This window comes from Euwallacea similis, chromosome 30, assembly GCF_039881205.1.
Source record: "Euwallacea similis isolate ESF13 chromosome 30, ESF131.1, whole genome shotgun sequence".
NCBI classification, from domain to species: Eukaryota; Metazoa; Arthropoda; class Insecta; order Coleoptera; family Curculionidae; genus Euwallacea; species Euwallacea similis.
In genome coordinates, this window is record NC_089638.1 from 97,081 (window position 1) to 119,358 (window position 22,278).

General features: G+C 33.6%; 3 protein-coding genes across 3 annotated transcripts; 2 read left to right on the forward strand and 1 right to left on the reverse strand.

Moving 5' to 3' along the window:
* Nucleotides 1–10,567: 10,567 nt before the first annotated feature.
* Nucleotides 10,568–19,010, reverse strand: LOC136417821 (uncharacterized). The gene is made up of 3 exons (XM_066403634.1): nucleotides 18,719–19,010; nucleotides 14,680–14,817; nucleotides 10,568–11,129 (listed from the first exon to the last, which is right to left on the reverse strand). The coding sequence occupies exons 1-3, from the start codon at nucleotides 18,786–18,788 to the stop codon at nucleotides 10,894–10,896; spliced, it is 444 nt and encodes a 147-aa protein (XP_066259731.1). The 5' UTR covers nucleotides 18,789–19,010; the 3' UTR covers nucleotides 10,568–10,893.
* On the forward strand, nucleotides 11,904–13,927 carry LOC136417825 (tigger transposable element-derived protein 4-like). The gene is made up of 2 exons (XM_066403639.1): nucleotides 11,904–12,353; nucleotides 12,491–13,927. The coding sequence occupies exons 1-2, from the start codon at nucleotides 12,222–12,224 to the stop codon at nucleotides 13,925–13,927; spliced, it is 1,569 nt and encodes a 522-aa protein (XP_066259736.1). The 5' UTR covers nucleotides 11,904–12,221.
* Nucleotides 19,011–19,542: 532 nt separating the features above from the next.
* LOC136417885 (uncharacterized) lies at nucleotides 19,543–22,054 on the forward strand. The gene is made up of 3 exons (XM_066403749.1): nucleotides 19,543–19,695; nucleotides 19,793–19,945; nucleotides 21,691–22,054. The coding sequence occupies exons 1-3, from the start codon at nucleotides 19,638–19,640 to the stop codon at nucleotides 21,975–21,977; spliced, it is 498 nt and encodes a 165-aa protein (XP_066259846.1). The 5' UTR covers nucleotides 19,543–19,637; the 3' UTR covers nucleotides 21,978–22,054.
* Nucleotides 22,055–22,278: the final 224 nt, after the last annotated feature.

Sequence of the window (22,278 nt, forward strand, 5' to 3'; positions counted from 1 at the left end):
TATTGCTCTTACGAGATAATTAAATCTTTACATTGCTTTATAATTGGTAATAAAATCTGTTATTATCGTCTTGGAGAGATTTTAAGGTTGTTTTTACTATTACTGTTTTATTGTTGCACCTAATTTTATTTCTATTAATTCGTAATATTATGGATATATAAAATAATCATTGATTTCTTCTAAAATAATGCATTTCACAATTGTGATTACTTTCAATTAATTATTCAATTAATAATTCTCCATAATACTGTAATAATAAACTATTTATCATAAAAATTGCAACACAGAATGAATGCATCAAATTCAACCAAAATTGGTATACGTATTTAGTTGTAGTAGTAGTGGTACAATTGATCAGATTTTACATTCAGTACATTTCACGGTACTATTAGTATGGAGGATTGTATGCTTCCGTTCATTTTAATTTATAGTATACAAAATATTAAGTAAAAAATGGTGGAGATTAGCTGTCCTACTGCATGAGCTCTGCAATGGGGCCGGCTTGCTTTTAAACAGCTAAGTTGCTTGATTGTTATTTAACGTTTGCTATCGAAATTATTTCAAATAACTTTTCTATTCAAAATTAAAAAAGAAAATAAATACAATTCTTAAACATAAAATAAAATAAGATTCTAGAAATAAACAAAAAAAAACAATAAAAATTTTATGATAGAAATTAAAATAAAAACCGAAACCAAATTTTCAAATCAGCCCCGTTTTTGTGCAGATCAGTAACTGAGCCGGTCATAAAAACTCCGCTGCACGTTTGCAAGTGTTTCTGGGCTGACAGTTTGCATGCAATTTCAAATTTCAATTCGCAGTTCATTTAAATTATTAGCCCTATCACCCTCAAAGCTGTAAATTGTAGATTTAACATAGTCCCATAAAAAAAATCTGCAAGAGTTAAATCAGCGAATCTTGCTGGCCACAAAATGTTGTCACATCTACTTATCACTATGTTTCGCAAATGTTCCTCAAGACATTCTCTAACAAGAGCGACATGGTGGGCAGGACAACCATCTTGCTAAAAACCATACGTCTCCTAATTCAACTCGTAATTGTTGGATTGTTGGAATAATTTGTGTTTGGAGTAGGTGAAAGTATCTCAATCCGTTCAAAGTATGTTCAATAAAAAACGGACCAATTACAAATATTTGTCCAGACATTAAGTTTTTGAGGATATTGAGTGAATGCATTGTACGTTCTGTGCAAATTCTCCCTGTACCAGTAATAAGTGACGGCTGGATTAGCATGACTCAATAATGGAAAAGTTGATTCATCCGTAAAGAGGATGTTTTTTTATGAAATTTTCATCATTATTCGTCCTTCCCATTGTTGGTTGACAAAAAACTTCAAGGAAAATTTCGTTTACTTCTTGCACTTTGTATGAATATACCTATTTTTCCTCAAAACTTCATGGGTGATTGCATGTAACACATCAAATTAATTCGCTATTTTCTTGAGGAACTGATCAAGATTTTCCTCAACATTGGCACAAATCATTATTTCCTGCTCTTCCCTTTTTTTGTTATCTTGTGGAAGGCGTTGACGATGCAAGGGCGAAACATATCAAATCGTCTTGAAATTTCGAATGACGCGACCCATTGTATCAACACTAGGAACGAGTCGATTATCAAAATTTTCTAAAAAACAAGTGACAGCTCCTTTTAAGGATTGTCCTAAATAAAATTGTTTGACAATGAAGACTTTTTCCTCTATCGAAAAATTTCCATTTTATTATTATTTATTCATTATTCTAACAATTCGCGGAAGATAAAATGATTCCAAAGTTTCGATAACAAATGAAGAAAATATAATTCTATAATTTAAAAAAATTTCAAATACGATATCGACAATATTTTTATAATATAAATTTCTTTTTAATAAAGCAAGCATTCTAGAGCTTATGTACGACGACAGCTGTGACATCTCCAATCTTTACTTTGTTTTTTGTATACTATAAATGAAAATGCACGGAAGCATACATTCCTTCATATTGCTAATGTGAAACACACTGTATAACGTCGTGCGTTACATATAAGAAGTGTTGAAACTAATAGCTATCACACAAATTTAACGTATTGAAAATGTGCTTTCCTAGTAAGACAATGCACGGCCACAAATTGCTCGTAAAAAGAAAAAAAGTTTTCTTTTATTTGAAGTACCAACATTATTTTAATTCTGACCACCCTTGTTTTGTTATTTAAGATATGATTTTTCAGCCTGTACTTATATGTATATTGTATATTTTGTTACCATCTGAGTTAACATTTAGCAAAATATTTAAGCATGAAATTTTTTATTTAAGTTATACCACTTTACCATCTCTAGGTAGATTAAAGGTGATTTTTTTGTTATAAGGTACATTATACCACGTTTGAGGTAACACCATAATGTGGCTGGAAAAGACGTCAGACTTGAACCTCTTAGACTTTTTCTTTGGAATTGTATTTGTCGGAGATTTATTAGTTTTTAAGTTCTGTAGATGTAATATTAGAAGAGACAATAAGATGAAGGGCAGGCTGACAGCCTTCTTAAGAAAAAGCATTGTCGAGCGAGGTCACTAATACCACGACGCTCTTAAGTGGCCATGTGTGCTAATTATTTGGGTGACACTAAACTATTGGTTCCTTTGTAATAGGGACTAGCAGGTACTTTTCCCACGGTTCTGAAGGACTCACCAGAACTGGGAAAGTTAAGACAACAGGGACAAAGGACTGGCAGCTAATAGATTGACGAGCAGAAGAGCGGTCGTGGGGTAGTGAATTCGCTAGTCTGTCTTTTCATTCTTTGACTTTTAAAGAGATACCTTTCCTCCAAAATGGAAAACGCAGCAAACGCTATTCCGACATATTTATCTTTGAACTTTGGATTGTACAAAGAGGTATGTTATATAACATACATCAAATATGTTCAGAATGGTACACAGTATTCAACTAAAAAAAAAAAATTGAGTAGTTCTAGTTAAAAAATCAAAACTGATAATTGTACAATTTTTTGACTTATGTTGTATGATTCGAAATAGTTTTAAAATGTGAGCAAAATAAAATTTAAATTATTTTGAAAATTTTTGATATAGTCCATAAGTATAACCGAAAAGGAATAAAAAGTGGATTTCTGAAATAGGAGATATGTATGTATGTGCATCACTTCTTTCTACAATTTTTGTATAATTTTTTTGCTTTAACTTTAATGTAAAAGAGATGTCTTCCAAATACACACTGTTGGCATATCCGCATATATTTTGAATGTTCCATATTGGTTCTATCTTTTGCCTTGTTTCGTTCGGTCATGTTCTCATACAGATGAGAAGTGCACAGTTGAATTCTTTCAAAGCTGGTTCAAATTTGAATATTTGTATATACTCATATGATTCAAGGGCAGCTTATATGTTTTTTTTATACTTTTTTTCAGGCGCCACGGATTATGGCCAGTGATGGTTCCGATTCAGATGATGATTCAGGGGAATGTGATACTTTCTGTATACAGGTCATCTCGGATAAAAATGCACTATACAGGGATATTGTAAACCATAAGAAATAGGGAGGTGGTTAAATTGGAGAAAAATTGAGCCTTTTTGTGTTCTGCAAAATCATGTCTTTATATTTGAAAAATTCCGAATGAATCTGAAGTTATTTAAGAAAAACCGATTTTTCGTGATTCCTTTTTTACTGTTTTCTGATTTTGTTTCAAAAGAGTTAGTGGGTTTGTTGAAGTTATGATGCAACACTGCTTATACTTTGAATGTTTTGTTTCTGCTTGCCTTTTGTTCATGTTGCAAGAATTTATAGATTTTCTGGGTTCTTTCTAAGAAGGGCCATATGCGAACTCATCTGATAATTCTTTATTTATGATGTCAAACTGGGGTAGTCCTTGGTGAAAGTTCTTTGTTTTTGCTAGCACATGTGTTTTTGGTCTAATTCTAAGAACCTTAGTTAGCATTTCAATCCCATTGGCCTGGTTTTAAGTTTATGTAAGTTAGTTCATTTTTTCCCACTCGTACCATAAGGACCTACTCAATAAAATTCTCACTACTCTGTAGAAGTGTATATTTCTTGTTCTCTACGGAGACTCAAAATACCTCAACAGGGTTTTTTCCAGATTTTGCTTTTATCCTTAACGGCTGGAGGCGTCGGTCTCAATCTTGTGGGTGCGAACCATTTATTTTTATTAGATCTGCATTGGAATCCACAACTGGAACGCCAAGCGCAGGATCGAATTTACCGCGTCGGACAGACCAAACCAGTGTTTATGTACAAGTAAGTCCTAGGAATTATGACTGTTCAAATCTGAACTAGAATTGTCAAAAACGTGAAGTAATTTATTCCAATATAAGACACAGTTACAGTTACGGAAACCTAATACAGCTTGTAACGTATTAATTTAGTGAATTTGCTGTGATTTTTAACAAGCCTTCTATTTCAGTAGCAAATCGGTGGGCACGACCTGTTTATCTTTGTGAAAGCACTCTTAGGAGAATCAGTAGTTCGTACTGATTTGCAATCGACTGTGTCCTTATATTAAATTTAACGTTAAAACATTACTTAATTTAGGACCAAATTAGCTCTGCGTTATCAAATTTGACAGAAAGTTAATTTCCGAAGACACCTTGAAATTGAATCCGGGTTATCGGTTAGATTCCTGATCTTAAAACTAGCTTAAAAAGGAAGTTAATAGTTCACATTTGTAATTTGGTTCTTAAGAAATTTGAATTTAACGTTACCTATTTTTTAGGTTTATGGCAGTAGATACGATAGAAGAACGCATTAAGCTATTGCAAGATAAGAAGCTCTCCATGGCCGAAGCCATTCTAACAGGCACGAAACAAGTGGGTCAAAACAAGCTTTCGATTGACGATCTTAAAATGATCTTCGGTTTCAGCCCCAACATGCTCCCAAGTGCAACGTGATCGATGATTTTATGTTGTTGTATTTTTTAGATATATTTTGTTGTTTTACTTTAACCTGCAGATATTTTAATAAACTCGAGCATTCTCAACGATAAGTGTTTCATTTCGTCTCATCCTTATTTCATTAGATATCAATTTTATCGCGGGAACGTTAAATGCGAAAGTCCGCGTACGTAACCTAAAATTATCGCCGAATGGGGCTTTCAATACATCCGGTGTTTCGGAAAAGCTACACGTCTAAATCGAACAGAATAAAAATTAAAAAATTGCTTTTATTCTATAATATACTATAAACACAAATGAATATCCGATGACGGCATTGGTGAAACTAGAAAAATTGTATTGCAAAATAATCTTTCCTTGATATTCGCTCGACGCTCACAAAGTTTCGTTAAAGGAGGCCTTTTGGAGGGACTTGTCGTAGATACCCGGTACTAATTGTTAAAATTTCTTTCTTCCTTTTTCGTTTTACAGTTTTGTTTTTCCGATTACTAATAACAACTGCTTGCTAAGAGCAGCTCCCATTATCATTCTCTAATCTTTACGAGGATGCGCCACCATGGAAGACGTTGTTTTAAGTCCTACACCTTATAGATCAAATTGAGAATGAGATTTGCCAAAATTTCGGGATGACCCGTGACAGTTTCTGCTACTCATCTAGTATCACTAACGCTGAGAATATAAAATGTTATGAGGGCCATAAATTGTAGCTCTTTGGGAACACTTTATAGGCGACAGTAAAGTGGATTAAACCTTCGGTATCTGTCGAGAACGCTCTTATCTAAACTTGTAATTGCAGGTAATCTTGCAGGATCTTTAGTAAGTTTGCGTGAAGATTATTAGACGTCATCGTGACATCACTAGGTGCGAATAATTACTTCAAGAACCAGCTTTCTTGAGCGAATAGAAAAGGTTCATTACTGGATATAAAGTTCTCAAAACCTGAAAAAAGAACGTGTGAACGTGAATCTAAAATGGAAGTTTATACCTTTTGTAAAAGCTGCCTGTTAACGTCGATCCACAGAAACAAAGTTATCTTAAATACCCTGGAAAAATGTATCGTCCCTATGAAATACATTTTCTGGCATTTTACGGTCCAATTATACCAACTCAAGTCCGAATATGCCGTAGAAAACATGTTTCCCTACAAAACATTTCGTTTTATACGACGATCTCGAGGTTTTTTTCGAATTATTTTCTTACGAAATGATTATAATCTTCAACGGTGTTCAGTAAAATATAACCGATGAAGACAAATATTAGGCAATTGATTAGTCCTATCAGAGTGCCGCCTTCGTAAGACTAAAATGTGGAGTATGGCTAAACGAGACTAAACGTTAGTTAAATTGAACTCACCGAGAAAACCAGTAATATTATTGCAAACGAGTAACACATGTAGACACAGAGGAACAAGAAATGTAGCGACTGGTTTGATTTGATTATTCGGTTGTTTGATCTGAAAGTGATATACCGGACGTCTCATTTAACATGGGTTACGTGGCTTTCCTAGAGATTTCGGTTCGGTTTCGATTACAGATAAGAAGACGGGTCGATTGGGAAAGCACGGTGGCTTAGATTGGTTTAAGTTAAAACATTTCAAATAAGAAAAGTCAAAACCAGATAATGTAACGCACAACATTTTCATTTGTGTTTATCAATGGCGTTCACACGACCGCGGTCTTTTCATTGAAACCTCGTCGAGGGATCTCGGGCCATATCTCAGAACGTACTTGAGGGTTTTTTGATTTTTGGTTTGCGGGAAAAATCATAGGGATTTTCATGAAGTTACATTTTTTTAATGAAAGTTTAAGGGGCGTTCGACAGTCTTGTCAGGGGCAATTCGTGAACGTCAGTGGCGTATGCGAAATCTTTTCTTCATCAGTCTCTTGCTTCGAGCCTCTATTGTCTTTTTTTTTAGTATCGAGCAAGAAACGTTACTTTGGAATTTTGACTTTGTCAACCCCTATTCGTGCGACCCTGATTTTTTTGGTCGTTGGTCGGTTCTAGCGTTAAAGAAATTGTGACTGCACGGTTCTTGGGGCGTAGAGGATCGAACCTTACAGCAGTGACAGATTTGAGCGAAAATCTTTTTCGATAATAGTACCTTTGAATCTTCAAATACATCCCCGCGATGTTCTTTAAATGTTCCATAATGCCCTTTTCGTACTCTCTCAACACTTCGGCCCTTTGCAGAAAGCTCCTATAATAATTCAAAATTCTTCGATCCTCTTTATTGCACTTTTTCTGGAATTGCATTATATAGTCGATGAGAATCAATAAGGCCATCTGGTTTTGGAAAAAAAAGTATATGAAGTAGATGGATGACACTATCGACATTGATGTTATACTGAAAACCCCACAACCACAAATGTACGGCCAAAATTTCCACGCGGCACTTCCTGAAATGTAATTTTTTTTTTAATTTTAACGAACGATCGTCGTTGTGGCGACAAACCGAAAATCGGTCGTAGAATTAAGACAATTAAAACATTTTGTTCGGCTTGGACGGTCCAGAAATAATAGTTCAACAAACCACCGTGAAATAAGATGATTATCACGATGGCGATCCGTACGTGGACCTTTTGTATTGAACCCCTCAACACGTGTCGATTCGATTTAATCTTTAAGTTTTCGTTCTCGGGATTAATTGACATCAACAAAGTTTTAACGACGCCACAATTCGTGTAGAAGATTCTCTCTCCTAATATAACTATGAAGTTCAAGCTGAGCATCTAAAAATGATGTTTTTCTTATGTTCCTTACGTAGATCGCGTACGGTATCAACCTACAATAATCACAAATAGATGCAACGACAAATAACGGAAGAAGGAATCTCGTTCGAAGTAAGCCATCAAATAGTGCGACTGAACTACCACCATTGGTACCGTGAATAAGACCTCTATGTATACTAGAGATATTAGGTTCCTCACCATCCAAAGGAAGTTGTATATCACGGGCAAGAAGGTACCTGAAAACAGATTTACGTGTGGTTAGTATGTTTGCGATCGGGATTTTTAAATCTCAAAGTAAGTTCGCGTCGAGAGATCTAGAGAGATTGAGATTGGTCGACGGTTCGGTGAAGACGTCTGACGATTTTTCAAATTTTTCTATACACTTTTTACGCGATATTAATGATACTTTTGGAACAACATGAAGAGGTACGAGGGAATTCCTGCTTGGGATTTCAGAGGATTTTTTTGCATCTCGTGCGCGTTGATTTCCAAGGTATTTTAAGAAATTTCCTTTTTCTTGGCGATTTTCTGGGGTTTTTTCAGGTTTTTTAAAGATATCGTTTCAATCTTCGAATATCGTACAAGGTGTCCCAGACGTAAGTATTCAAAAATTAAAGAGTTCCTCGTTTTGAGCAAAAAAGTTTATATGCCTACCAAGGTCCTTAAACGCTTCGTCACTGAGGCACAGCGTGTTAAATACAGGATGGCTCACTGAAACCGATAGTAGCAGATTTTTCGAAATATCGACTGAAATTCCAAAATACTATTACTAATATTCTTTTTTGTACACTTTATTTATCGATCAAATAATGCGAAGAAGGTCTCATAACAATAGGAATTCAATTCCCTTTGATATAAGATATCGTTCGTCCCCCTCCTTTCCATTTAACGTATTAAGGATGATAGCCGCCTTTTCGCAGGGGTCGGACCAGAGGGGATGCAAATATGTAAAAAAAATGCTTATTTTTGATAACTGAAGTTTACGTCTTCGAACGTATTTTCATTTGTTCGTTTATAAGAAAAATAACCTTAGCGGAAACTTTCCGGTGCGCCGTCCTCTACAAAAAGATTTTTTGTCATTTATTTATAGCTCCTGGTGTTTATGAGATGTTCACCGAACATTTTTCAAAGTCTCAACCAGTTGGACCGATCCAAGCCGAATCGAACCGTTGCGAACCTCTAGAGGGTAATATTTTTTGGCATCCAGCCTCTTTTTACCCGAACTTCTTGGCGATGCGCCGCCGGCTGCCCCGACCACGAAAAATATACAGGACGTGAAACAGGTACGAAATATTAAATGTATTTTATATGCTTACTTGGTTTTTCTTTGGGAAACATTTTCCCAATAAATACGACTACTGAGGATACTCTAGCTAAGTATTGTGACCACATGTCTCCCAAAAACTGACCGAGCTTAAGGAATCGTAGAAAACCAAAAATATAAGAGTCGCGATGAAGATCTAAATTTTAATACCACTTAATTCTTATAAAAAATTAATTATTTATTTAAATAATACGTTTAAATTGCCCCTGTAATGACTAAATAATACGATTCGATGTTGTCCCATCTTTGAAATATAGATTAACTAAGATCTATTAGTGAGGGTAATTTTCGTGATTTGTGAAGTATCTTTAATAATTTATAACTAAAATTTGATTTTGCGTCGTTGGGTAGGTGAAACAATAAGAAGAGAGACGACTTTAGGTTTAGGCATTTAGGTGTGCCAATTTTGTGCATCTTCATGTGATTATTTTCATAACGTTTGACCTGAAACTCTCCGTATTTGCATCGAATCGTTGGTAAACTGTTTGTCACACTTTTATGTGATCGTATACCAGAGATTGTACAGACATGTGCCTAAAATTGTAAAACGTACATTGATCCAATAAAGATTGTAGGGAAGAGACTTAAAAATCTAAGGCTTCGTTAGCCTATGATCAAAAAACCCTCCTTGAAACTGTGTTATAGCAAATTTGTGTTAAATGTTTTTGCCAAAGTTCGAACAAAAATTTTCGGTCAGTACTGCGGCAGGAATATTTTTCCCGTCGCCTGCGAAAGTTCGAAAGTTATTCGTGCGTTAAAAAAAAAGACAAAAATTAAAAATTCACGTAGAGCGGTGTTTTATTTACACGTATTAGTTGTAGTAGTGGTGAAGTTGATCGAATTTTACATATAACGCAGTGTGTTACATACAGGAATTATTAGAACCAATAACTATACCATACATTCAACGTATTGAAAAGGTGCTTTTCCAGCAAGGTAATGCGCGGCAACATGTTACTCGTATAACTATGACTCATCTATGACATCGTACTGTTAATGTGTTTCCTTGACCTCCATACTCTCCTAATCTTTCCTCCATAGAACTCGCATGGGACATGACAGGAAAAACAGTTACTATGCTGGAAAATCCATAACGAACTTTAGCAGAGTTACGAAATACAATTGAAGTTACCTGGAATATACTATCTCAAGAGGAAATTGACCATTTACTTAGAAGCATGCCCAGACGAGTTTCTGGAAGTAGTTTCATTCATAAGGTGATTATACGCATTATTCGAATTTTAAAGACTTCATTTGTAAGTTATATAATTTATTTTGTATAGTATCGTCAATATATTTACAAAGTTTCATTAAAATACGCTCATGACTTCTAGGTGTTACAATTTTTAAAATAAATAGTATATTTTGCAATGCATTCATATTTAAAATATCAACAGTATATAACGATATTTATCGTCATTTTCCTAAAATTAAATCAAAAAGCTATTTTTATGAGCGTGTAGTCAATTGTCTTTACAGTAAAAATTAAAAAAATTTACCGCACCCAAATGAAAATGGACTGTGTTAGTGTTAAATTGCATTTCTGCTAAGACGGAGGAAAGCCAATTTGTCGACAATAATAGCAAATTTGGACTTGTTATTGAAGGAGTCTCTGGAACTACGAATAGGAAATTTCTGGAATTAAGAAGCAATTTTACTACTGCACAATTTCATTCGTAATTTTCGCATTTACAGCATAATTCTATTATTGTTTGTAGAGGTACCTCAATCAATTCCTCAGGGAATATTTGAGATTTTTACTTACTTAATTATAAATTAACGTTTAACATTAATGTACATTAGTGTAATTTGACTTTTGTGCTACAAAAAATGTCATTTTCTGTACTTGGCAGTGAATAGTTTTCTTCCGAAATGGCTTTTTTAGAGTGTCACCTCTAAATTGCTTTCGCCGAACAATCTAATGAAATTTAAAACAAAAGTACTCTAATGAATATAAACACTAAAATACTGTAAACACGCGGTTTCAGTAGTGGAACACTGAAATTGCACAGGTCGGTACTACAAGTGGTGCAAGTGTGTTGACCTGGCAAAATTTGGTTTCTCCTTCTCAATTCTTGGAAGATGTCCTCACATGTGGCCCCAAATCGTAAGGCTTGACATCCTCTTGTGATGTGATTTAAAGGAGGTGTGCCAGGAATCATCGCTAAAAATTATATTAATGTTTTCCTAAGATAAACTACAAGAAAGTCGAGAATAATACATTGTACTACCAGTCTCGAACTTTTCTGATGAGTAAAAAACAAAAAAAAATTAATGACACGAGCTGAAAGCGAGTCGCACAAATTTTCATGAGTGTAATAAGAGGTTTTCGTATTCCTGCACACTATGCTTTGCCTATGACTGCAAATATAAACGATGCAATCTTGATTCCGATAAATTTTGTTCCAACTTTTTCAAAAAGTCGATTAAATTGATAAAAAATAATAATGTGAATATATTTGTAACACCTTAGCAAGGACTGCAAGAACATAGACACCTCCTACGTTGGATATCTTAATTTGGAAAGCGACAATGTTATCATTTCATGGTTATCAGGTAAAAGGTACACTTTACTACAATCATAATAGTGTATAAAGCATACACATACTACATACAGGGTGTTCGTAAAGATTATGTCATAAATTCTAGAAGTTATATAGAAGAAAAAAATAATGCTAGTATTAAAAAAAAAATTCTAGAGGCCTCCATTACCAAGTTATTTGCTCTGAAAATAAGTAAGATTAGTTGTTAAAAAAATTTTATAAACTGCTATTTTCTTTCATTTCAAATTGTTAGTATGGATGATACATATTGATAATAAAATATGATTTTCTTAAAAATGGTATAAAATATCGATTGAACCAAAATATATCTTTTTTTGTAGGAAAATTATTAAAACCATCAAACTACAGTAATGTTCGCTTATAACGAACCCGCTTATAACGAACTTTCGGTTATAACGAACTAATCTATGAAGTACGAACTCAAGTACATTTAAACGTATGTTATTTTTGTCATTTATAACGAACCCGCTTACAACGAACTTTCGCTTATAACGAACCTTAAATTTTTAGAAGAATAGAAAAACTTTACGGTTATAACGAACTTAACGCGGGATTTTACCGAAATCCCAAAGAAGAAAAGTAAACAATTCTCGGGGAAAGTCCAAAATCGTTTGAAGCAAATTGCTGACACAAACGACACAGTTGTTCCAGTATATTGATAGCGTTCAAAGAATTCGTTCGTTAAAAAAATCATGAGTTATATCATTAAAAAAAAAAAACGTAAAGCTTTAACTTTAAATTGTAAATATGACATTGTTAAACGGTTGCAGAGACATGCCAAACAGAGTGAAATTTGTTCAGAAATGGGATTAAGTAAATCAACGGTAAGAACAATAAAATATGCAATGTTCACAGATATTTTTTTTTGTTATTCCAGTAATTTTCCGGCTTTGTAATAAATTATGTAATTTGAAATAGTATTAATACGAATTAAAATTTGACTATACATATGTAATTTTAGGTTGCAACAATTTGGAAAAATAAAGAAACAATCCTAAAAACCTTCGAAAGTGGACAACATTCAAATGTAAAAAAAATCAAAAAGCCCAATAATTATGAAGTTGACCAAAGACTCTTAAAATGGTTTTCTCAACAAAGAAATAATAACGCAATTGTTAGCGGTGCTATATTACAATCAAAAGCTGAAGATTTTGCAAGTAAGGTGTCCGGAAACCAGGAACCGAAATTTAATAGAAGCTGGATCGAAAGGTTCAAAAGAAGGCATAATATTACGAGTGGAAGAATTACTGGAGAATCGACTTCAGTTGATATGAACATTATAGATGACTGGCTGCAAAACAAATGGCCAATAATTAGGTCAAACTTTAAGGATGAGGACATCTTCAATGGAGATGAAACCGGTTTATTCTTCAAGCTTACACCTGATAGAACACTAAAGTTTAAAGGGCAAACCTGTGAAGGTGGAAAGCTTTCCAAAGAAAGAATCACTATATTTGTTGTAGCGAATTTGACAGGATCCGAAAAAAGAAAGTTATTGGTAATTGGAAAATCTAAAAACCCTAGATGTTTTAAGAATATTGTACAATTGCCAGTAACTTATAAGTCCAATAAAAGGGCATGGATGAATTCAGAGATTTTTATAAATGCATTACGTGAATGGGATGAAGAATTACGCCGTAAAAAAAGAAAAATCATATTGTTAGTGGATAATTGTCCGGCTCATCCCGATGTTAAAAATTTGATGTGGATTACGTTAGTGTTTATGCCACCAAACACTAGTTCTAAATTACAACCCATGGATCAGGGTGTTATCCATAGTCTAAAGAGTCATTATCGACGACTCCTCCTCTCGGAAATGATATCTTGTATGGATAGTGGTAAGGAAAAATGTATTATTACTCTTTTGGATGCAATACGCTTTATTCATATGGCATGGCAAAAGGTGTCAAAGCAAACGATTAGAAATTGTTTTCGACATGCCGGTTTTCTCGAAAATGAGAATTTTGATTCAGATGATGACTTACCATTAGTCGAATGGCTTAAAAAAAATCAATGCAAAAATAAAACCGACATTCAAGAGGATTTTCTTCAAACCAACAACGATTTTCATGAATTTGTTCATGTGGATGACAATCTTGTGAGCGTTGAGTTTTTAGACGATAATGCCATTATTGCGTCTGTGTCTTCTGCATCTGACACTTATGATGATGATGAGGAAGACGAAGATGAAGCATATGAGAATAATGAAATAATATCCGTTCCTACAACCACAGAAGCACTTCGATATGTTTCTAGTATTCGTCAATTTCTTCAATCGCGAAATACTCCACAAAATGTTCTCGATGGAATAGCCCATGTGGAATTACATATAAATGAAATTCATTTCATCACAATAAAACAAACCAAAATTAGCGATTTTTTTCTTTCTAATTCCTAAAAAGTGTTGTTAAATTTAACAAATATGTATTATTTAAATTGGTTACTAGTTGAAGAATGTTACTTGTTGACTTTTTTAAAATATATATGTATGTAAATAAAGTGAGTTATGTATTAATTAAAAAAACAATCATAACACCATTTATTGCTTATAGCGAACTTCGGTTATAACGAACTATTTACTACGGTCCCTTGGGGTTCGTTATAAGCGAACATTACTGTATTAAAAAACGCTTATTACGTCAACTATCTATGAAAATAAATGAGTTTAAATGAGAAATTTTGACTTCCTCTGTATGAAGAAGACATGATATATCTGTTTACATATGAAAATAAGCACGACTGTGAATTATTTATATCGCCCAACTTTCATTGTTACCATGATAATTGTTTGAAAGCAAAAATACTCTTTTTATTTTCTTATTTTGAAAGCAAGTAACTTGGTAACGAAGGCAGTTAGTATTTATTTGTATGAAGTTCTAGTATTATCCTAGACTTCTGACCATTCAGAACACCCTTTATATGACTTGCTGTTGCTGACAGTTAGTTAACTGTTGTTGACTATAATGTATTCAACGATCTAGAAGAAGTGGACGAAGCAGTATTTTTAGAGTTTGTGGTCTGTAGATTAATGTTTGAAACGGATTTCTTTTCGTACTTTTGAAGCCAGAAAGAGGGGATAATACGAGACTACTTCATGTAAAAAGTCACAATTATGAATATGGATGTAGAAGCAAATTTAAAGATATTCACTTTGGTAGTGATATGCTGCACAGACTGACGGTCCAATACAGTGAACTCTGCGTAGTTGCCTTTCATCACCGTAGAGACAAGGGCTGCTGTCACCTACTCCCAATCTGGCGACACATTCGTAGCACCGTATAGCACCACCTGCAAGGAAATAAACGCCGCATTTAGAATTTGTATTTTATTGCAAAATCATTACCATTTTACCAGACATTGACAGAAATGCACATAACCCAGGTTTGCAACGTTGCCAGATGTAACAAAATTTCTGTCTATTAATTAATTATTCGGGTCGTTTGCAACTTTTTTAATAAAAATTAGAAATTTTTTTAAGTTTATCAAAAAATTGTAAACACCGTGAATTTGTAAAGATAAATGTTAATTAATAATTGATGTTAAGATCAGATTCATCAATAATTGATATCATATTAAATAATGACGTAGATACTGGATTCTCAATGCTTTTTCTCATTTTTTAAAATTGGGAGTGAAGTAAATAGTCAACAAGTGTGTACCTAAAGCCTAAAACATTTAACTAAGGGAAGATGGAGAGGAAATCGATATGTTTCTTGATGTTTCCTTTTTAAATCTCCCTTCATACTATCCTGATATTAGCAATATCGCCTTAAAATTAAAGAATTTTCTGCAAAACTATAAACGTTCTTATCTATTACTATCAATATAATACCTCAGTTCTCAAAAATCTGATAGCACTGCGGTGATTGAACTATCTCTTGTTGTTCCCGAGATATGGAGTAACTTTAATACTGATTTTCTTCAATTGAATAGAGAATCTGAAGTAGTATAGAGTATAACATCACCATTGATCCTTCTCAAGAATATAAGCCATAAGACAATACGAGGATAAGACGAAAAGTTTCTGGCCTCACAATGAATGAAGCATGATTTCCTTAATATAATTCAATTTATATATCGAGTGACATGTTTCTTCTGTTCAATTTTGTTATTTTATGATGAAATACCAATTGGTTTTGAGGTTTTCACTTGGTATACACTCACAAGTTTGGTACTTACCAAAAATAGAGAAAAACGAAGTGCGTACAGTCATAAAATACTTCTACAGGGTGTTTTTTTTTGGTGTGCCTACCATTGCTATCTCGGAAACGGTGAGAGTTACAATTTCGATTAAATTAGACTAAATTGGCTCCTTATGGAACTGATTAAGGAAACCGCTGCAAGGTTGCCACATTTTCAGTAGTTTCCTAGATATTTGAAAAAGTATGAAAATGGTCCAAAACTTCAATCCCTCGCATTTCGTATACTATTTGTGACAGAAAAGAAGTTTAAATTACAAAGTTTCACAATTTTTTACTTTCTACAAAACGACATATCGAACGTCATTGTACAACTTTTAGTAACTAAGTAATCGGTATCAACTTCATTATTTTAAATACGGACCTGGAATTTTTATTTCATATTTCGAAAGCGCTTTTTATTCCTGACAGACCCATGTATAATATGTTTACATTTATTAACGTTTCAGCCCGCATAATTCATCATCAGACTATTTTTTATTTACCTTTTTAAACTACACTACGTACTAGGTCACTATGGAAACGATTTTCTAACAAGTTTGACATTTATTTGTCAAATAAAGTTATTTTTAGATTTATTTAAACCTAACCGCTGAATAGGAAATAACGGCCCAATATTATGGCCACTTCGTTCTCCCGATATGACTCCAATGGATTTTTCTATTTGGAGAATAATTAAAAACAAAGTTTATAAAATCCCACCAGAAAATATTGACGACTTAAAAAATAAAATTATCTTTGCGTTTCAAAGCATTACACCCAGAACACTTAGATGCATTCAGAAAAAAATAATAAATAATGTACGGTTATGTCTAAGTGCGAATGGGAAACACTTTGAACATTTAGGTTAATTATATGTTAATAAGAAAGAGTATGTAGTGTAGTTTAAAAAGGTAAATAAAAAATAGTCTGATGATGAATTATGCGGGTTGAAACGTTAATAAATGTAAACATATTATACATGGGTCTGTCAGGAATAAAAAGCGCTTTCGAAATATGAAATAAAAATTCTAGGTCCGTATTTAAAATAATGAAGTTTACTTAGTTACTAAAAGTTGTACAATGACGTTCGATATGTCGTTTTGTAGAGAGTAAAAAGTTGTGAAACTTTGTAATTTAAACTTCTTTTCTGTCACAAATAGTATACGAAATACGAGGGATTGAAGTTTTGGACCATTTTCATACTTTTTCAAATATCTAGGAAACTACTGAAAATGTGGCAACCTTGCAGCGGTTTCTTTAATCAGCTCCATAAGGAGCCAATTTAGTCTAATTTAATCGAAGTTGTAACTCTCGCCGTTTCGGAGATAGCAATGGTAGGCACACCAAAAAAAAACACCATGTATATAATATATTAAAAGGTTAACGCCAACAAAAGTGAAAGCTGAGTTAGATTCTAACATTAGGCAATTCATCCCTATTACTTTCTACCATTAAGTTAGGTTGCGGACTTGATGCGTGGCAGAACCAGTACAAAAGATGCCACACATTCGGGAAGACTGAAATCAGTTACCACTAAAGAAATCCTCCAAAAAATGCATCAAATTCTTAGGTGACCGGAGGTCAAAACTGGTTGAAATTGCTGACGCTGCGAGAATATCTAAAGAGCGCACACATCATGTCAGGACATTGTGTCCTGCCAGAACTTTTAGGCATGAGAAAATTACCTGCAGCGTCTGTTGACACCTGACCAAAGATTGACTAATGCAAACATTTCGCGTCAATGTGTAAACATGTTTCGAAACAACTAGACTGATTTTCTGCGTTGTTTCATTACAATAGATGACACATGGATTCATCATTATTTACCGGAAACCAAGGAGCAATCCCCACAGTGGACAGAAAAGCACGAAACCATTCCAAAAAAAGGTAAAAATTGTTCCATCAACCGGAAAGATTATGGCGAATGTGTTTTGGGTTCCAAAGGGATTCTTCTTATTGACTATCTTTCAAAGGGAAAAAGCTATCAACGGAACATATTATTCAAACCTTCTAGGAGGGCTACATCCAAGAATTCTGGAGAAACTGGTGCTGGTTTGACAAAAAAAAATCCTGTTTCATCAGAACAACATACCATGTCACAAATCTCGTGCTCTGATGAATAAAGTTGAACAGTTGGGTTTTCAGTTACTGCCTCGTGCATTTTATTCACCAGATTTAGCTCGTTCCGATTTCAGTTTGTTCCCGATTTTGAAAAAATCTTACTGGCAAGAAATTTGGGGCGGATGCTGCTGCCGGCAACAAATGCGTATTTTGAAGAGTTGAACAAATGTTCTTATAGCAATGGCTTAAAATCCTTGGAAAATCGTTAGGTTAAGCGCATGGAACTTCAGGGAAATCTCCCTGTATTTTTCCACATGACTATATAAAATACATAAAATAATGATATCATCAATTTTAAATTGTTTTATTTTCCAGGCCGGAAACATTTCCTCATTCTTGTAGTGTGCCTTTTATAACACTAAATATCTTCTATTTTTAGCACCTATACTATACAATTCAATAAATAATCAGATAACAGGAAAACAATGTAAACCCGTAATTGCAAAATTTCTTACGCGATTTCCTATTTATTGAGTATTACGCTCCCTGGATAAAATCGATCACGCAGTTTTGTGACGTCACACCGCTACCAAAACATTTGGGACATTCATGAAAATTTTGATTTTTCTTTTGGGGTTTTCTTTTCGAAAAATTTACTTATCGCTTATCGGTTCAACCTTATTTGAGCAACACTTTCTCTCATTTTGAGAGCCAAGTTTAAATGAAAACCACTAAAATTAATTTTGGGAAAATGTTATGGGCTCAGTAATATGGCTAACTGTATATTGGTAACTATAATAATTCTTGTGACTAATTATATTCCTGTTGTGGCTTGTGGTAGCTGCCCGAAGACAGAAAGAATAAATTTTAAAATTAGATCATTTTCAGTAACTGTTACTTTGTAACAGTTACTTTTGATACCTTGTGCTAGTTTCCCTTTTACTTACCCCTTTGAATCACTATCGAAATAATGGCAAAAAGCACAACATAAAAAACTAAATTGCATTTACACAGCATTCCGGATTAAAATTTTTCAAAACAACACCATGAAGCTGTAATTTTCTAATCTCTAGGAAAGCCCAATGCGTGAGTCGACTGCTACACTTATTTTGGCCTGAAATTTTTCATTACAATATCCCAGTTTCAGATGACCTAGTTTACACTTAACAGAGTAAACATTTTTCATTTTACCACTAAAGGAAATATTTGGCGTTTTAACGGCCAAATGGCATTTTACAATAATGGAGAGTTACCGCACTATTAAAAATTCGTACTCTGGTTAGTTTAATTCAGTTTTTGTAAGCTCACGCTACAAATTTCTAACGTACGTGCTATGGATGAAGAATGTCGATAAACGCAAAATAAAATTAAATGCAATTTTAACTTGGTTTGCAAACACTGCATCTCACTAAAGACGACCTTTATGCTAAAATACCGTTATTCGGGTCATTGAGTAAACTATGCTCCAATAAATATGCCATTAAAGTTTGCTATACCACGTCATGGTTTACGACCCGTCCTACGAGAGGAAGTTGCATTAAGTCTATTTGAGATTCTTTTTGTGATTTAAGAGGATGTTGTGCATTACTAAGGTCACCCAATTAAGCGCAGTTTATACTTGAACTAAAGTAAGCTTTGAAAACCTGATAAATGACAATTTAATAAATCCTGAAAGCTGCTTTTACGGGTTATTAAAAGGATTTAAGTCAGTCTGAGATGGGTCTTAATTGTAGTAATATTGACAGTAATAAAGAAAATCATATAATATTATTACAATTTATCTATTATAAGTGTAAGCGTTCGGTTTGGTCCTCACAATCTATACTTTTGGTTTATTGAAAAGTTCCGCTGATTTCTTGATACAATATGCAATATTTAAGTATTGTTGTTGTGCTGTTGTTGATATGTGGATACTCAGTATTAGGTAACGCCTTCTTTCCAAATAATTTTTTTTATGAAGTGGATGATTTTATCAAATTTCATATATGTTTTCATTGTTGTTCATTAAGTGACAATTTCAGGTAAACAGTCGTTATTTTGTTATCAATGCAAAGCTACTGATGGAAGTTGCGAAAATTATACTTCGGCCAGTAGTTATAATTGCTATGATCAACTTGGCGATTATACAACCAATGTCGCGGTGACCTGCTATTCAGCTTTCATCGACTATTCCGGTACGTATTTTCGCATCGCTTTATTACTTCATTCAAATTTGATAAAAATAATCTTATTCGTTTTCGAGATATCGCTTCATAATACCTAAACACTCATCCTGTATATGCTGATCACGGGGAAAATATAAAAAGAGTAGGAACAGGAGAGAGGAATGGTAATTGCAGTTATATTCTCTAATGTATTCGAGTTATTTATTATATTACACTTTAGTTTTTAATACGGGGTGGCCGAACGAAAATTTTGCTCCTTGATCATATTTGAAATAAAAAAGTGTAAAAACGCTCGAACCCATCGATTTTTGATTCGAGAGGAACAATTTTTTATTGCATTTTCAACTCTTTAACCTAATCCTTTGAACTGGGGTGACAGTTATCTCGAAAATTTTTAAATGAGATGGAGGAGGGGGGAAGGGGGGGGGGGGAGTCGAATGATACCTCATTTGAAAGGTAGTTGTGGCCTGATTATAATCTCAAAGTTTGAAGTCACTGCCATCATCCCCGTTGATATGACAAGTTGTTAAAGCCTGTGGGAAAAAAGCTTTTAGTTAAGAATTAATTTATCACAATAAAAGCTGCAAACTTCAAAATGACGGTAGGAAGAACTTTAAAAATGAGATATCACCGAATCCTTTTGACACAGGCGAGTATTGCTCCTCACATTAAAAAAGGTATGTTTCTTTATTTGTAATTTTTTTCTTAAAAAAGGTAGGTATATGAAAAAAAAATGTTCACGTTACTTTTTTCATCACTTTATTAAATGCTGAAAATAACCACCATTTACCTCCAGACAATAGAATACATTTTATTGAAAGCGCTGTCTTCCAGGTGTAATTTGGTGGCATTCATGAATTATACGATTAGAGATAAAATTCATCTTCCTCAAAATGATTCAGTGATATCTCACGTTTAAAGGCCTTTCTACCCTCATTTTGAAGTCTGCAGCTCTTATTGTGATAAATGAATTATTAACTAAAATTTTTTTTCCCTCACACTTTGACAAGCTGTCATATCAATAAATATAATGACAGCGATTTTAAATTTAAAGGTTATAATCACGGTATAACTACCTTTTAAATGAGGTATCACTCGATACCCCCTCCTATTAAAAATTTTGGAGCTAACTGTCACCTCTGTTCAAGGGTTGAAGTTGAAGGGTTGAAAATACAATAAAAAAATTGTCCCCTCGAATAAAAAATCATCGGGTCTGAGTGTTCTTATACATTTTCATTTTACATATTGAAAATCGAGTTTCAAAGTTTTCGTTTAATTACACTGTATGTGATCCCAGTATTCCAAACACTGAAAGAAATGGCTCACTCCCTTTTTGTTAACTTATTGATTTCTGTGAGGCAATTAATATGATGAAATTTTATTTAAAAATTGACCCAGTCCAAATATCCTTGAAAACGACGGCTAAAAATTTGAAGATTTTCAAAAAATTGGTTATCTCCACTTTTAGAATGTTTCCGGGCGATTTTGATCTTTTGAGTTCGCTGCTTTTCAGTTCAATCGACAAATGTGTGTAGTATTAGCTTACACACAACCAGTGAATGCGTAATAGACAATAACAATAAACGTATTATTAATATTTTATACCGGATGTTAGTAAATATCGGTAAAATATTTTAGATATGCTGCTACTTCGTCAGCTTTATTGCTGTTTACTTTTACACTTTTTCACTTTTTCTTTTAGTTTACCACATATTTGGGATTTCCAAATAAGATCCTATAGCATATTATTCTAGGCATCGTCGACATTAACGGGGCTACAAGAGACCACGAAACTGGAGTATATAGAGAGTGTGGCATAATTCCTAATTATCTGGGAGACTACTGTGAATGGTATATTGCAGAGCTAGCGATTTCCAACATACCTGTAGTGTCCTGCGAATGGTGCAATATATCTTACTGTAACAAACACACATTCGACTTAGAAACCGGTTTAATTACTGGGAATAGTGTTAATGGAGGCTCTATTGTATCTTTAGTGCTCCTACTTCTTAATATTTGTTTAATGTATGTTATGAAGTAATAAATTTGGTAAATATTTAAAAGAACTAAATTTGCAATAATTCTCAGAAGTTGTTTTGCTATGCCGAATTATTTGCCTGCAGAATTTTGAAGGCAAACATTTGCAATTCAGAGGTAAATAAAAGATATGTGCAGTAACACTGTAAGGGCCTCCTAAAATTTTCTAAAAATAGCCGGGTGAGTAAATTTTTTAAGCTTCTGTATAATAATTTTCCAAAGAACGAATTGCGAATTTATGACTACGAATTATACTGTCTACATTGAGGTTCGAAAATCCCATATCAAAAGATCAACATTTGATA

What these genes read in the sequence shown, in the direction of transcription:
- LOC136417825 (XM_066403639.1), top strand. Translation starts at nt 12,222, where the DNA reads ATGAGTTATATCATTAAAAAAAAAAAACGTAAAGCTTTAACTTTAAAT. An exon ending in TGGGATTAAGTAAATCAACG is followed by an intron (nt 12,354 to 12,490) that starts GTAAGAACAATA and finishes ATGTAATTTTAG; the next exon opens with GTTGCAACAATTTGGAAAAA.
- LOC136417821 (XM_066403634.1), bottom strand. Translation starts at nt 18,788, where the DNA reads ATGCTGTGTAAATGCAATTTAGTTTTTTATGTTGTGCTTTTTGCCATT. An exon ending in TTCGATAGTGATTCAAAGGG is followed by an intron (nt 14,818 to 18,718) that starts GTAAGTAAAAGG and finishes ATTTCCTTGCAG; the next exon opens with GTGGTGCTATACGGTGCTAC. An exon ending in TGCAGCATATCACTACCAAA is followed by an intron (nt 11,130 to 14,679) that starts GTGAATATCTTT and finishes TATAATTTTTAG; the next exon opens with CGATGATTCCTGGCACACCT.
- LOC136417885 (XM_066403749.1), top strand. Translation starts at nt 19,638, where the DNA reads ATGCAATATTTAAGTATTGTTGTTGTGCTGTTGTTGATATGTGGATAC. An exon ending in ATGTGGATACTCAGTATTAG is followed by an intron (nt 19,696 to 19,792) that starts GTAACGCCTTCT and finishes TGACAATTTCAG; the next exon opens with GTAAACAGTCGTTATTTTGT. An exon ending in AGCTTTCATCGACTATTCCG is followed by an intron (nt 19,946 to 21,690) that starts GTACGTATTTTC and finishes ATATTATTCTAG; the next exon opens with GCATCGTCGACATTAACGGG.